The following is a 14,731-nucleotide window of genomic DNA, read 5'->3' on the forward strand; positions in this document are numbered from 1 at the left end:
CTTTCAATTATAAAAAATTAAATTCCTAAATTCTTTCAAAATTATCTCTTGATGGAATTGTGAAAAAAAACAGCTGAAATAAAGCGAACTGCGATCACATTTTTTGGTTTCGTTATAGCGACCCTAATAATTAGTTCCTCAAATTACAACATAAAAGCGGAAAGCAGATAAGTTTCCAATCAATTGAGAGGGGTTTGCTGTCACGGTTGTATTTAATTGGTGTACATGCGGCATTAGTGGTATGTGGTAGTAAGTATGAAAGCGTATGTCTCTAATTTATTTTTTAAGCAGGCTTTTTAAATTACTTACACAATTGATTCTTAATCATTCTGGCCAAGTAAAATACTTCCCCAAAGATGAGTTTTGTTCGCATAGCCGAAGACGAACATGACGAAGAGCCAATTGAAATTCCAGTTGAAACTGACGGAACTTTGTTTCTTTCCTCAATTTGCGGTATAAGCTATGTTAATTTTTTAATGCTCTTGCTATATTAACCCAACACTGAAACCACTCAGTTTTGCACCACTTCAACATGCAGGCTAATTACTTTTGCATTGTAGCACAATATCCAGGAGCTTGTGGGTTAAAGTACCGCAACCCAGAAACACATACCATGCGAGGAGTAAAGGTTGTGGATGGCATTCTTTATCCTCCTGACGTGGAGCAGTTTTGGAAGAATTATTTGTACATCATAGTTTACCCTAAAGGTGCACATTGACCATATTTTGTTTTTTGGTTTAATTTAGGTAACCTTATTCAGTGATGAGACCTGAAAGGTGGATACAGCTCACTGCTCATTATGGCTTATTTGTTTCTATATGATAGAAATATATCATTGTTTTTTTTAAAATATATCAGTTAAAATATATAAATGTAAAATATTCGACCAATTTAATTCGACCAATTTAATCCGCTTTTTAGACAATAAAAGAAAAATGGAGGAGGACCAGGACAGTCAGAGTATTCGTAGCAAACGTCCTGCTCAAAAATGTTCGGACCTGATTGTTCTTGGCTTGCCGTGGAAAGTGACCGAAAAAGATTTGGAAGAGTATTTTTCACAATTTGGAGAGCTTGTCATGACCCTGGTAAGGACTGTTTTACTTTCTAAAAAAAGACTATATTTTCTTGTTGTTGTTGTTGCTATAATGTATGCTAAGCTATGTTAAATTTGTGCTTGCGTGTTAACTTTGTTGTTGGTTCTGGATCCGTTTTTTTCCTTACTTTTGTTGACATGTATGTGAATAAAAGTGCGAGTTTTATGTGAGGAAATAAGAAGTTATGAAGTACTGACTCTACTGTACTTTATTTACTATTTGTTTCTGTTAAATATCATCTGTGCACTCAAGTTGTATGATGCTCACTCTTTAGTTTTTTGTGAATGCTGTTGATCATAATATCTTACTTGGCCTGGCATAAAAAGTCTGTCAAACATAATAGTGCTGTAAGATTATGTTGTGCGATGTGTCAATAGACAGAATACACATGGTTGCTGTAAGGACTGATTGTGATTGATAATTTTAAAGCAAGGCTTTTCATATATATATATGTACTTAGTAAAATTATTTCCCTTCAAAGTTTGTGCAAACAAGACAATATGTGTTATGGTTGTGGTTGTTTTAATTTGCGTTGAATTGAAGATGGTTTATATTGAGTATGGTAGTTGTCATCATCATATTGTGAGGGCGAATGCTGTGATCAAGTGTGCTTGTTGAGCAATTCTGCTGCATATCATTGGTAGGTATGATGTTATATTCTTTCTCCTTGTGTATGAACAAAATGAAAATGTAATTATATTTGTCGTAGTGATTGAAATATAATTTGTATATTTCTGCTGTGATTAATTTATGAAAGTTTCCTATTTGGAATCTCCTGTTGTCTTTATGGACAACAAAGACTTAATTACAGATTTGTTACAACTTAAGTACATAATCCTTAGTTGTTTGTTTGATGTGTGACCAAGTTGTATGTATTTTGCCTGTGCTTGCAGTCATCATCAGTATCGCAATATTACATAAATATAGGAATATAAATGTAAAATAACATACAAACTAACAATGGGATGTACAGATTGAATGTGGTGTGACTAGCTATCGGCTTCAGCCTATGTTGTAAATCAAGACAGGGTCGATAAAAACTGTGGAGTGAACTTCACTCAGTGAAGGATAAATCAATAAAAGAGGTTGGAGAATAGAAAGTCTCTCAATTTACAATTGGCTGAAGCCGATAGATAGTCTCACCATTTTCAATCTGTTCATCTTATTGTTAGCTTGTGTTGTTTTGCATTCCTACATTTGCTACAGTTTTTAACTGCGTTATTTGTGTTTTTAGTGACACCTATGATGCTTGAAAGCACAGGTGAAACATATATATCCAGGAACAAAATCAAACAAATGACTTAGGATTATATACAGGAGTAATTAATTTGATAATATTTGTTTGTAAATTATATTTTTGTGTGGCTCATAAGCTATGATAGCACCAAGACAAATAATTGTGTATTTTTTTATAGGTGAACACCAGATTCCAGACCAATGCTGATGGTATTAGAAGTCCCCTTGTTTCTGCTGTGCATTTTGTTTTTATTGCTTACTGTGCTTATTTTTCTCTGTACTGGGCTGGGTTCTTTTGTGTTGTGCGATCCACATTTTGCAGATGTCATGTTTGGACATCCATGCGTGAAATCTTTCATATAATGTAAACTTGCTCTCATAACATGTTTGTGCAGATAAAGCGTGATGCAACTGGCAAGTCCAGAGGTTACGGGTTTATTCGATTTGCTAACTACGAATCACAGGAGACCGTAATTAAACAGCGACACCAACTGGAAAACAGGTGGTGTGATGTGAAGATTCCCCATTCTAAGGTACGGTCAACAACATTTTTCAATTACACGCTTAAACAAAATACTTAAGGGACAATAGTGTGATTTTTATAAAGATGTTTCATCAGTATCATTTTGTAATCGAACATAAAAAAGTTTATGCTGATGCTGAATTTAGATATCAGGCTGTTCGGAGAGATCCACTGATCACTACCTAATAGTACAGACTGATTCCTATAGCCTCAAAGACATTTTGTTTTGATATCAACCATCAAGTGTAATTAAATACATTATCTGTTGTGTCTACTTAGGTGCAGAGCGGCGGCCAGACTAGCAGCAAAGTTTTCGTTGGCAGGATTACTGAGTCAATGACCAAAGAAGACTTGAAAAACTACTTTGAACACTTTGGAGATGTTGAGGATGTTTACATTCCAACTCCCTTTCGTGCTTTTGCATTTGTCACGTTTAGGGATAGCGGTGAGTTGTGGTTTTATTTACCACATAGGTGATCTGTGTAGAGGAAACTTGTAAAGGCTCCAATCAATTTTTGTGATTAATCCTTTAGCTTTGTGTAGTTTTTGTAAAGCGGAACCTATTTTTCCATTGCTTGTATTTCGACCACACAATATTGTATAATGTTTAAGTTTTAAGATTTCTACTTACTTCCCAACACTAAAACACATGGTCTTATGGCATATATTTCACCCTTACGTGAATATATTTTCTATTACTGTTGCTTGTATGTTATCTATGTGTCATCCTTCAGCGTTGTTTTTATTTCTTCAGCTGTTGCTGCTCGGCTGATTGGTGAAGATCAAGTTATAAATGGGGTGAGTGTGTATATCAACACAGCTGACCCCAAAGGCACGAAGGAACAGAGTAAAGGGAATCCAGATTCTGGTATGAACTACACCTACCCGTCTGGAAGCAGTAGGCAGTCCCAGAGCGGACGCTACTACGATCCGGCCCCAACAAATCAAGGCCAGTACTCTGGAGAGATGCAGTCCAGCATGCCCTACAACCCAACACCAAATATGGGTGTCGGTGGGGCCCAGGGTAACTTTAACGGGGGTTTCAATATGATGAACCCCGCAGTGTTGGCGGCTGCACTTGGGTCGTGGAACACAATGCTCAATGGCATGTTCGGTGAGCAGATGGCACAGAGTTTGAACAAAAGGGCCAACCCCTCGTCAAGCAACCGACCTGGTTGGCCCGGGGATGCGAAAGATTCGCCACCCTGGAACAACAAGGGCGACGGGAAATGGTCTTAGACAACTGTGCTCGCACTTTTCGCTTTTTTCTTCTGTAATGCTTCGACGTTGCGCGGATTTTTTCAATATTGTTGATTTTGCGCTGTACATCAAGCGGTTGCGATGTTTCAAAAAAAACGGTCGTCTTGCGAAAATAAAATTATGCGTAAAATTCGGATGATTTTTTTTCCACTGCAAAAAAATTACGTAGTATTTCGCGACACGCACACACCGACAAGTTAAATGACAGTCTTAGAATTTTTTCAGTGTGTGTTGGTTTGATTATACAGCACACATGAAACACATATCGTGAAGATAATGATTTTAAAAGTACTCAATTGGTGAAGACGTCGCAAACAAGTGTGTTCACTGACGCGTATCAAGCAGTCCCACGTGATCCACTCAAGCGTGTCAACATTTCATAAACAGTCGTATTTGCTTGCTTGCTTGCATTGCGTTGATAACCGCCTTGCCAGAATTTAAAACGGGATATGACTGAGTCGGTTACAAATTCTGACCACCTGAAGGAAACTTGCCGCAAGTTTTGCGCCAGATGCGTCTTGCGACACCTTTGTTTTGATTGGCAATGGATCCGCAAGGACGAAAAATACATACAAGTTTATTTAGAAGAGAGGTTTTCGTTAAAATTTTCGCCAGAGGAAGATGTACCTCCACTTTCAAACAACTGCCACTCGTGTCTCGGTATGTTCAAGACTTCATTTATGGAACAATGCGTTAAGGAAATTGACAGTGCATTATCAAAAGACCAATACATTTTTGAAGCGTTCCAACCACAATACTTTCTGCCTGTCCAGTTACAGGTCTTTGCTCTCTACAGTTCAAAATACTTCAACAAACACTTTTCTGAGTTTGCAAACAACCATGATACGCCTGATGTAAAGGAAGTTTTTAAGGTAAAGCATTAAATACATTTGCATAATAGATTAATGTAGCCGATAGAGTAGAGTAAGCTTGATATTTGCTAAAGTATAATTTATATATGTATTTCTTGCTATTTGCATATAGGCATTAATGGATCCTATCTTGTCATCTGGTTTGCAACATCAACGAGATCCAAATGGACCACTAGAAATTTCCTTGCATATCAACCATGTTTCTACAGAAACAACTTTTCTGCAACAAGTGATGTCAAAGATTAAAAGCACTAAGTCATTTGGCTGGTAAATTAGCAACAATTTAGTTTTGGTTTTGTGTGGTTTTATGTCAGACTAGAGATGTGAATGCTTAGTTCAAACAAATAGGTGAAATCTATATATATACTCCAAAGTGTATTGTTTGAACTCTTTTGCATTTTCATTATCATATACATAGATTTGTAACTTTTGTATAGAGTAAACAAGTTATGTTGTAAAAACGTACTTGGCAGGAGAATAAATAAAGACCTATAAAAAGTTGGAAATAATAGAACGCCATTGATGTCCCCCAATGAAGCGGAACATGTTTTTTTTTTGAATTGTTAAGCTTATTTATCCAAATTTTCTGTTCAGGAAAAGACGGAAAACAAATGAGCCGACATACACTGTAGCAAACATTCGATCAGGGATGGCAAATTTAAGTGATTCTGAGCTGTCGTCAATGTGTTCCATAGACATTGAACCATCAGTTGTTGGGAGTGTTGGACTGACTCATGCACCTGTGTATGTTGGGGGCAGGTAAGAGTATTGGCAAGGATCTTACTCTACACCAGTGGTTCGTCATTTTTTTGTATAATTTATTATGCTCAGTAAAGTTTAGGTTCAAGTACTGTTTACAAAGCCCACAAGAGGGTGACCTCAATATGTTGCACCAGAGCCCATATGAATCTAGGGCTCTATGAACACCATTAAATTTAGGGCCCATTTTTACAGCAAAGGGTTGGTTCACCCTACAAATCCATGTGACCTCTGTAAATAAAAGGCAGCCAGCACATTTATTTCCTCTCAAAGGCCCTGGCTGTTGTATTGGTCATGTTATGGTGTAGGCAGTGTAATTTTTCATTTCAGGTACAACAAGTACAGCCGAGAGCTTCCTCAGACTCCCTGGTTAGTGGGAGGGGAGAGAAAACTGTTATCTTCGGTCCAGGTACCTAAACTTAACTACTGAGTAAAAAATATGTGAAAAAGGGGTTTTGGTTGTGGATAGGAGTACATTGCCGCGCCCATTCAGGAAGCGTTTCACTCTGACACCCACAACTTTTCGTCATCTGGGCGAGAAGACGTGGACGTTCGTATGCTTGGAAACGGTAGACCGTTTTTAATTGAATTAATCAATGCCAGACAGTCTGAGATGACCGACATGCGTCTAGCTGAGATTCGAGAGAAGATTAATAAACAAACTAACGACGTTTCCGTGAGCAGCTTAAAGGTAAATGGTTGTTTTGATAAAGATTTTAATATACCGGGCTTTAAATCATTAGATTAAGCATACATTGTGACCCAATGCAGACTACCTTACGGAAATTGTGTGTTGTAGCATTACAATAGTTCATGTCCATTATGTTGTCACATGAAATTTGCTAAAGGAAATGTCGCAAAGCCCATTGACACAAGATACATTGTTTTCGTTGCAAAATCAGGTCGTGAGCAAGCTGGACTGCAAACGACTGAAAGAGGGCGAGGAAGAAAAAACAAAATCATACAGCGCGTTATGTTGTTTCGTCCACCAACCGAACGAGGCGAGCTTGAACAAACTGCAAAACCTTTCCAAGCTCACAGACGTTGAACTTAAGCAAAAAACGCCCATCCGGGTACTGCATAGGAGACCTCTGGCTACCAGATCCCGCTTTGTGCATTCTATTCGTGCTGAATCCACATCGGACGACAAAAGGCTTTTTAAGCTTGACTTGTCCACGCAGGCCGGAACCTACGTGAAGGAATTTGTGCATGGAGACTTTGGTCGCACTAGTCCAAATTTGGGAGAGTTGCTAAACGCCGAAGTAGATATTATTAACTTGGATGTTGAATCAGTAAATGTCAACTGGCCTCCGAAATAAACAAAGCAATGTTAAAGGAATTGGTTTACTTTAATTGGGAAAATGTTCATGTCTGATAAAGCCAAAAATGTCTTGATACCAGGGAGCATGGATTAACCCTCCCATCAAATTAAAACGTAATGCTATCTCCTGCAAGCCAAAAGCATTAGTACCCGATTTCATATTTGCAAAGTCACAGATTCGAGCATGCACTAAATATTCTACTCAGTCATCTAATACGAAAGATGCTCGATATTTCGGCCGGAAATCACCTAATTTTACGCACTTAATTCGGCAACTTTGGGATTGACATGCTGGGTAAAATGAAATGTTTCCTTTGAAAAAACTTCACATACATTGTGTTGGATAAAACCGGGTAGTTCAGCGTGTCTTGTGTCCTAACTACACCTCAAACCTTTAATTCAACAAACTAATCTTGCCACAAAAAGATACCGGCATCACGACCATGCCACGGTTGGTTAATCAAGCGCGACAAGACAAATACTTGGTTGCTGGCTGAATGTCTGGATTTCTGGACTTGGGAATTCCGAGTGACGAAGAGCATTTGGAAGTAGGAGTGTAGTCTATAATATATTAGATATATGAGTAAGGATTTTGCTGAAGGCACTGCAATATGGCTGGAGTAAGGAAGCGAATTCCTAACAGCAAACCAGGTGGTGCACCGCTCATATTGAACAATAAGTCAACAAACCAATCTAGAAAGAGATTTAAATTGGAATCAAGGCATATTATCTTTGCAGTTATTGGAATTGGTAAGCAAGAATAACCCTTAACAGTGTGCCCTTTTGACTCTTTGGTTTCATAATTTGCAGGTGTTGGCTTTGGCGTAATGAACTTCATGAACTCAATATGGATGGCTGCAAGGGTGTACACTCCATTTGATGACAAAATAACAGTGGAAAGTGATATGTCAAGATTTTGGGGCACTTACAGACCCCAGGTAAAAATTGCATTTCAAATAGTTTTTGGATTGATCATGCATTTTTGTATGACTTTGTAATTTGTGTAGAGGATTTTTTTGGTGACCATTTGTAATGTGAAATGTTTATTGCAATGCATTAGATAATGAATTTTTTTGCACATTCTTAGTAAAATTATGCAAGTCTGCCTCCGGGCATTACTTTTTTTTCCTGGTATAATTATTGTTATGAATTGTATATCATGTGTAGGTTTATATGGGAATGAAAACTAAGTCTCCCCAATCATTGGTAACTGGATTGATGTGGCTGCAACAGTATGAGAACTATCAAAGCAATCTACCCATCAGACACACTTGTGAACAAGGTTTGCTTTATTTAATTACTTGGCACTGTGGCCGACTTAGTTGATTTCTATTGCAAAACATTTTAAGGTAAAACCTTTCAACGAAATATCTTTTATTTGAATATGAATAGGTGACAGACTTAAAAGGTATGGATGGCTTGTGCATGATGGGTCTAATTTTGGGATTCAGGATATTGTGGAGAGGGATTTCATACTGAGAACAGAATTTGTCAAACGTGCTGGCGGAAAACATGGTGGTGACTGGACATGGAGGATAACAGGGAGACCACAGGCAAGCTTTATGTTAAAGGTTTCCAATGTGCTTAAAACAATGGGTTGCTGTAACTGCTTTGTTTGATTAAAATTAATGTAGCTGTATATACAGGGTTGCAATTACCGTGTGTAATTGTAGAATATAAGCTTATTTTCAAAAGCAAAGCATAAAAAAAACAATCCAGAGATTGCTGGTAACCATCTGCATACACTTAGTATGTATGGGTAAAGATATTTTCATTTCGAAATATTTTAAGTATCAAAGCTGTTGAAAGTGAGAACATACGCTTGTTCAGGGTGAAGGTTCAAGCACAGCATTAAGTTTGTTTTTCTATGCTGCCACCGATGGACAAGGTTCAATTGTATCAAAAGTTGTTGATGGAAAAAATGGAAAGCAACTGGTTGAGATTTCGGGTAACACCAGTAGCTCCTAAACAAATATCTATTGAAACAAATAGCTTAATAATGTTGGAAACTATGTAAATTATGTGTTTTTTTGGTTTATTTATACATTTCTTGCATCCTAAATTTGTAACTACCAGTTTTTTGGTCAATTCCCTGTGTACGAAAATACTAATTGTGTAACAAAAGATAAGAAAGTTTATAATCTTGTGTTATTTCAGGTGAAACTGAAGAACTTGGCAAGTTTGTCGTCAAGTTTCCGAATGAGCTCAATGGAAAACAGGGAATCTATCACACTGCAAACGCCAAAGCTGAAGGATTACATAAAATCAAGGATGCAGCTATCAGGAAAATGCAAGCCACCCAGAGCAAGAGAAAAGGAAAAGACAAACTTTTTTACTTTCTAGGAGAAAATCCCACCATTCGTGACCCCCCAAACAGCAAGACTGATATAATTTTTTATCAGGTGACGGAAAGAAGATTCCAAGCATTGTATAACAAACTGTTTTCGTTAGTATTGGGTGTATTACGACAATAATTATATGTAAAATTGCTTCGAAAAGTATTAAAAATAATTTAAACGTTTTCAAATAAGGCCAAGCACAAAAAAAACTGTTTGTCGACTGCAAGAAATGTATTTAATAAAGTGATGCAAATCATAACCAACTGAAACAATTTGTTTTCAGGTGACATTTGAGATTCCGTTTGAGGTTGAATTCGTATTTGAAAGTGAAAGCTTTCACAACCGAAAAGACAGTTTGACTGGATCCAAATTTACCACCTCGCTCGCATCGCTCAAAGACAAGTTTGACAAAAAGTTTGAACGAACGTACGTGTTTACCAGTGCTTTTTTTGCATGTGTTTGCCAGTAATTTACCTATTACACACCATGGACCTTCATTGTGTACCGAAATTCAAGCGACCAAAATTGTTACTAAGGATGTTTTTGGCGCATCACACACAGGTTTCCACTGAAAAATAAAGGATACAAACCGGAAGAAATTCAATTTGCCAAAGCGGCGCTCAGCAACATGATCGGTGGGATCGGACACTTCTACGGACATTCGTTGGTTCAATCTTCGTACCAGAAGCAACCTGTGAAATACTGGGATGCTCACCTGCTTACCGCTGTACCTTCCAGGTCATTCTTTCCCAGGGGTTTTCTGTGGGACGAAGGTATTTAACGTTATCAGTTTTTTTGCACCTGTTCCCTAGGGCCTGATCCTAGGAATTACGGGGCAAGATTAGAAAAAAGAATGCGAGTCTTGTATTTTACCCGAAAAAAGCTCAATTCTATGTAGGTCATTTGCACGTGGGTGTGACACGACCCACAACCAGAGAGGAAATATAACAAACATTTACCGATCCATTTGACAGATTGTTCACATGTTGCTTCCAATTGTCCACCTGGCTTCCTATAAGTCTGTTCTTTCAGCCTTTTTATCGTTATAACAACCAGATTAACTATAAACTATATAAATATCGTCACATTCGCCACCTTGTCCAGATTCGTAGCAATATAGGTTAATTTCCACAATTACAAAGTTGTGCAGGGTCGTTAGTTTAACCTCACCGGGAGCTTGATTTTTCAAATCACGCTTCGACTTGTCGGGAAAAGTGACTGATCCAACTTGGCTGCATTGCCTGGGCTACGAAGCCTGTAAACCTAAAGATTTTCACAATTAATGACGTTACATTTTATTACGCAGGCTTCCATCAACTACTGGTGAGCAAGTGGGACCGCTCACTCAGCGAAGAAATTATACAGAGTTGGCTTTCTATGGTTAATATTGAAGGGTGGATCCCCCGAGAGCAAATCCTGGGTGACGAAGCACGCAGCAAGGTAATCCTGACGTTGACTGCAAGTCGACAAACTTAGTGATTTGTTGCGTTCTAATTAACCCCAAACCATAGGGCCTAGTGGTAACGCATAGTTTAAGTCTTATAAATCGAGGACACCTTGATGATTTATCCCGACCTAGGATAATAAAAAGTCAAGTTATATATGCCCTTACACTTGTGTTACATTTTCACTTGTATCGTAAATGCCTTTGGAGTTTTTTTCCATTTAACAAATTTTCTCGTTTAGAGCTAATTTTTCCTTTTTTCTCTGCCTCTGATAAAGCGTGCGTTAGCATTTAATAAATCTATACAGAAATCGTCATTAAATAAATACGTCATCATAATGTCTTCGTCGTCCTTGTAAAGGCACAATTTGTGATTTTTTTTACGCAACCACTTCAGGTACCGAATGAGTTCGTGGTTCAGCGTAACATTAACGCAAATCCTCCGACCCTATTTCTCGCCATCGAGTCGATAATCGAATCTTTCGGCACCGAAGCCATCACCCAAAGGGATCGCGAGTTCCTCACAAAGATATACCCCCGCCTTAAGGTAGGTACCTGACACAGCGAGAGAGCAGTACAATGAATCTAATTAAACTTTTGGTTCCTACAAAAGGGAAACGTCAGAGTTATTGTGTTATTCACGGTAAAGCAAATGTTTCGAACAACTACTTTTGATTCCCAAACCTTTAAATTTATGCTCTTGTTTGAATTTTACGCTGCCACGCATTTGCCGTTGAAATTTAAGTTTAGAGCCAACGATCATTGCCTAGCTACCTTTCTATATGTTGAACCATAAGCATCCATAAACAAATCGTCCATACTTTTGTAAAGAAGACAGAGAAGAACGTCAGGAATTTGACTGTAGCAATCAGCCTTTGCAAGTTCGTGACCGCCAGATCTGTCTTTGCAAATCAACATAATATTCCTAGACCTCCAAAAGGAGTTTTTTAAGACAAAAACAGAAGCTACCAATAGGCGAAATTAATATTTCTCGAATAAAGATCTTACTGGCACTGATCGTCTTTTACTCCTTTTGGAGCTCTAGGAATGTTACTTTTGTAAAGATCATACATTTTCACATAAATATTTTATATGTGAATTTGGATTATTAACTGTTGGTACAAACAGAACAAAATCAATGTCGTGTTCTGTGCACATAACCTCCGGGTGCTGTTTGTGGAACCAATAATTTTTACCCGTACGCAGGCGTGGTACAACTGGTTCAACACGACGCAAACCGGTCGAGAGCCGTTCACCTACAGATGGAGGGGACGGAATGGTGACACGGACGCCGAACTGAACCCCAAAACTCTCACATCGGGACTTGACGATTATCCACGAGCCTCGCATCCTTCGGATGAGGAGAGACACGTGGATCTAAGATGTTGGATGGCGTTTGCTTCGGACACGATGGCCAAAATCGCCCGAGTGGTTTACTCTGGTGAGTCATAAGTCTTAATGGGTATAGACTTAGTCTATAGGGCGCTTCACGGTGGTTCGTCTCTGTTGTTGAACGGATCGATCGACGTTGACCGAAATGTATCACAAAGTAGATGTCTGTGTGCCTCCTAGATATAAAGCTAGTTCAGTGCCACAATCAACAGCTGCACTGATGAGACCTTTAGATCGAGTGTTAGTATTTATCTCTTGTATTAGTAGCTGCTGCTTTTTGTTGTTTGTTGAATCACTATCATTAATCATTAATTTCGTCTAGGTACTTCAACTAATGCATTGTTGACACTGACACTTCTTAATACATGTAATTTGTTTCGTTGTGTCATACTGATCATTCGGTATTTCATTGGTTACTAAGTTTACTTGCATCGAAACAAAATGTACATCCATTATTCTCTTTTAACGCTGGTTCGTCCTGTATATGCACACAACAAGCGCACCAATCAAAACACCCTGATATTTTCAGAAAACCCATCGGAAGCTGAGCAATACGCAGAGACTCACCGTCTGTTATCAGACAACGAGCTCCTCAGAAAGCTGCACTGGTCGGCAGAGATGGGAATATTTGCTGATTTCGGAAACCACACAGATCGCGTCACTTTGATGAGGCGAACCTACCAGAATCCCCAACAGGGACAACCCCCTATAACACGTACTGTGCGCGTGGAACGACAAGCTCCAAAGTTGCGATTCGTCGATTCGTTCGGCTACGTCAGCCTTTTCCCGTTTCTTATGCAGGTTGGAATTGGTTTTCTTTCTTTAATGAACTGTAGATAAAGGAACGAAACCCAGAGGTTGATGAAAAACCTTGAATTTGTTGTTAACAACAGAAAGTGAAATTACAATATGCCTGAGGGTAACAGCAACCCAATGTTTAATTGTGTTGGGCAGTTTTACAATAGCGTGGTTCCACATAATTGTCTTGATTTGAATTAATATGCGCAACTCGCTATTGCATTAATACTCGGGCAAAGGTGATAGATGCGCATTTTACGTTGGATTGAGAGAGAAGTTATTCGCCCTATCCTTTTTCACAGCTTCTGGAGCCCGACTCGCAGCAACTCAACCAGTTGCTTCAGGATCTGCGAGGTGACGACAATCTTCTTTGGACGCCCTATGGTTTACGATCTCTATCCAAACGCGACCCGCTGTACATGAAGCGGAACACGGAACACGACCCTCCCTACTGGCGAGGCCAAATTTGGATCAACATCAATTTCTTGGCCGTGCGCGCTCTGAAGCATTATTCCAATGTGGTGGGGCCTTACGCATTAAAGGCTGGAGAACTGTATCAGGCGCTTAGGAAAAATTTAGTTAAAAATCTGTTCGACCAGTACTCAAAAACCGGTTACTTATGGGAAAATTACAATGACATCAATGGCAAGGGTCAGGGTTGTCACCCATTCACAGGGTGGTCGGCGTTGGTGGTTTTGATGATGTCAGAGGAGTATTAACAACAGTTTCAATGAATAGGAAAATTCTGACACACTTGCTGGGTGCCTTTAATTTTGACTGCTCAACGAGTGTTTGGGTGTTCGTTTCTCGATGTGCTTTATATATGGGTTTTTGAGTGTATGCTCACATGCAATGCCGCTAATGGTACCGCTAGCTATCTTATTACGTGGCAAACACTGCCTGGGGATGACGATGGTCTCCCAACGTTCGTTTTCACCTTTTTACACAACACATGAAAAATCATGTTGCTCATCTTTTGCGTCAGAAACGTTTGTGCAGAAGGTGGTAGTTAAAAGCGTGCTGTAGAAGCTGTAAAAAGTGCTGTAAAAAACTCAGATTAAGCAGACGTACTTTCAGTTATCTTTTGTTATTGTGGATACTTTTACTTTAATAATCTTGTTATTGTGCTACTTCCATGACTAGAGGTTATGTGTCCATGCCAACTTGAACAACTTGATCGTATTTAGCGGACAGAAAGTGAGGTAAATTAACGCAAACGTTTCGCAGATAAGCATAGTAAAATAATTACTGAACTAAAATTGCAGTTACCTCGTTTAGAACATGTTACACCAGGACCGGTTGTAGGAAATCCGTTAGAACGATTACAAAAAAATACAGGGCCCGGCAGACACGTGTACATCACCTAAAAAAGCGCCGAGTTTGATTTGGTGAAACACCACTGTTTGGTGCAATAATGTTCGCCAAAAACAACATGCACAACTTCAATCGTTTTCCTTGACCATTACAAATTGCAATATACGTAATTTATTTTAAACAACGTTCAATGATTTGGAAGCTTTATGATCATTGAAGCAAACGTTAGGAGTTGATCTATCGTGATTTGTCCCAGCTTTATGTTAAAACAATGGCATTTTTTTACTTTTAAAATACAAATGAGCAATTACAGCTCCTGTACATGATAGGTTAATTTTCCTGCCCCTAACCGGAAACGCTTTGTCGTAGAATTCATCAT

At 38.7% G+C, this 14,731-nt stretch overlaps 2 protein-coding genes across 2 annotated transcripts; both read left to right on the forward strand.

The window, feature by feature from the left end:
* Window positions 1–156: 156 nt before the first annotated feature.
* LOC145890238 (uncharacterized) lies at window positions 157–7,073 on the forward strand. The gene is made up of 12 exons (XM_082981262.1): window positions 157–453; window positions 561–707; window positions 922–1,085; window positions 2,726–2,863; window positions 3,133–3,298; window positions 3,608–4,091; window positions 4,541–4,985; window positions 5,098–5,252; window positions 5,580–5,744; window positions 6,075–6,153; window positions 6,214–6,435; window positions 6,647–7,073. The coding sequence occupies exons 1-12, from the start codon at window positions 357–359 to the stop codon at window positions 7,061–7,063; spliced, it is 2,679 nt and encodes an 892-aa protein (XP_082837388.1). The 5' UTR covers window positions 157–356; the 3' UTR covers window positions 7,064–7,073.
* A 401-nt stretch (window positions 7,074–7,474) lies between these two features.
* LOC145891855 (mannosyl-oligosaccharide glucosidase-like) lies at window positions 7,475–14,061 on the forward strand. Its single transcript, XM_082981962.1, has 14 exons — window positions 7,475–7,613; window positions 7,667–7,815; window positions 7,876–8,003; window positions 8,233–8,347; window positions 8,458–8,618; window positions 8,896–9,013; window positions 9,223–9,467; window positions 9,688–9,830; window positions 9,966–10,177; window positions 10,711–10,844; window positions 11,246–11,395; window positions 12,055–12,289; window positions 12,770–13,041; window positions 13,341–14,061. Exons 2-14 carry the CDS (start codon window positions 7,677–7,679, stop codon window positions 13,755–13,757), a joined length of 2,469 nt encoding a protein of 822 aa, XP_082838088.1. The 5' UTR covers window positions 7,475–7,613; window positions 7,667–7,676; the 3' UTR covers window positions 13,758–14,061.
* Window positions 14,062–14,731: the final 670 nt, after the last annotated feature.

The sequence above is a fragment of the Ascidia mentula genome, chromosome 1 (assembly GCF_947561715.1).
Source record: "Ascidia mentula chromosome 1, kaAscMent1.1, whole genome shotgun sequence".
Lineage (NCBI taxonomy): Eukaryota > Metazoa > Chordata > Ascidiacea > Phlebobranchia > Ascidiidae > Ascidia > Ascidia mentula.

What these genes read in the sequence shown, in the direction of transcription:
- LOC145890238 (XM_082981262.1), top strand. Translation starts at nt 357, where the DNA reads ATGAGTTTTGTTCGCATAGCCGAAGACGAACATGACGAAGAGCCAATT. An exon ending in GAGAGCTTGTCATGACCCTG is followed by an intron (nt 1,086 to 2,725) that starts GTAAGGACTGTT and finishes ATGTTTGTGCAG; the next exon opens with ATAAAGCGTGATGCAACTGG. An exon ending in TTTCCGTGAGCAGCTTAAAG is followed by an intron (nt 6,436 to 6,646) that starts GTAAATGGTTGT and finishes TTGCAAAATCAG; the next exon opens with GTCGTGAGCAAGCTGGACTG.
- LOC145891855 (XM_082981962.1), top strand. Translation starts at nt 7,677, where the DNA reads ATGGCTGGAGTAAGGAAGCGAATTCCTAACAGCAAACCAGGTGGTGCA. An exon ending in CTTTGCAGTTATTGGAATTG is followed by an intron (nt 7,816 to 7,875) that starts GTAAGCAAGAAT and finishes CATAATTTGCAG; the next exon opens with GTGTTGGCTTTGGCGTAATG. An exon ending in GCAACTGGTTGAGATTTCGG is followed by an intron (nt 9,014 to 9,222) that starts GTAACACCAGTA and finishes GTGTTATTTCAG; the next exon opens with GTGAAACTGAAGAACTTGGC.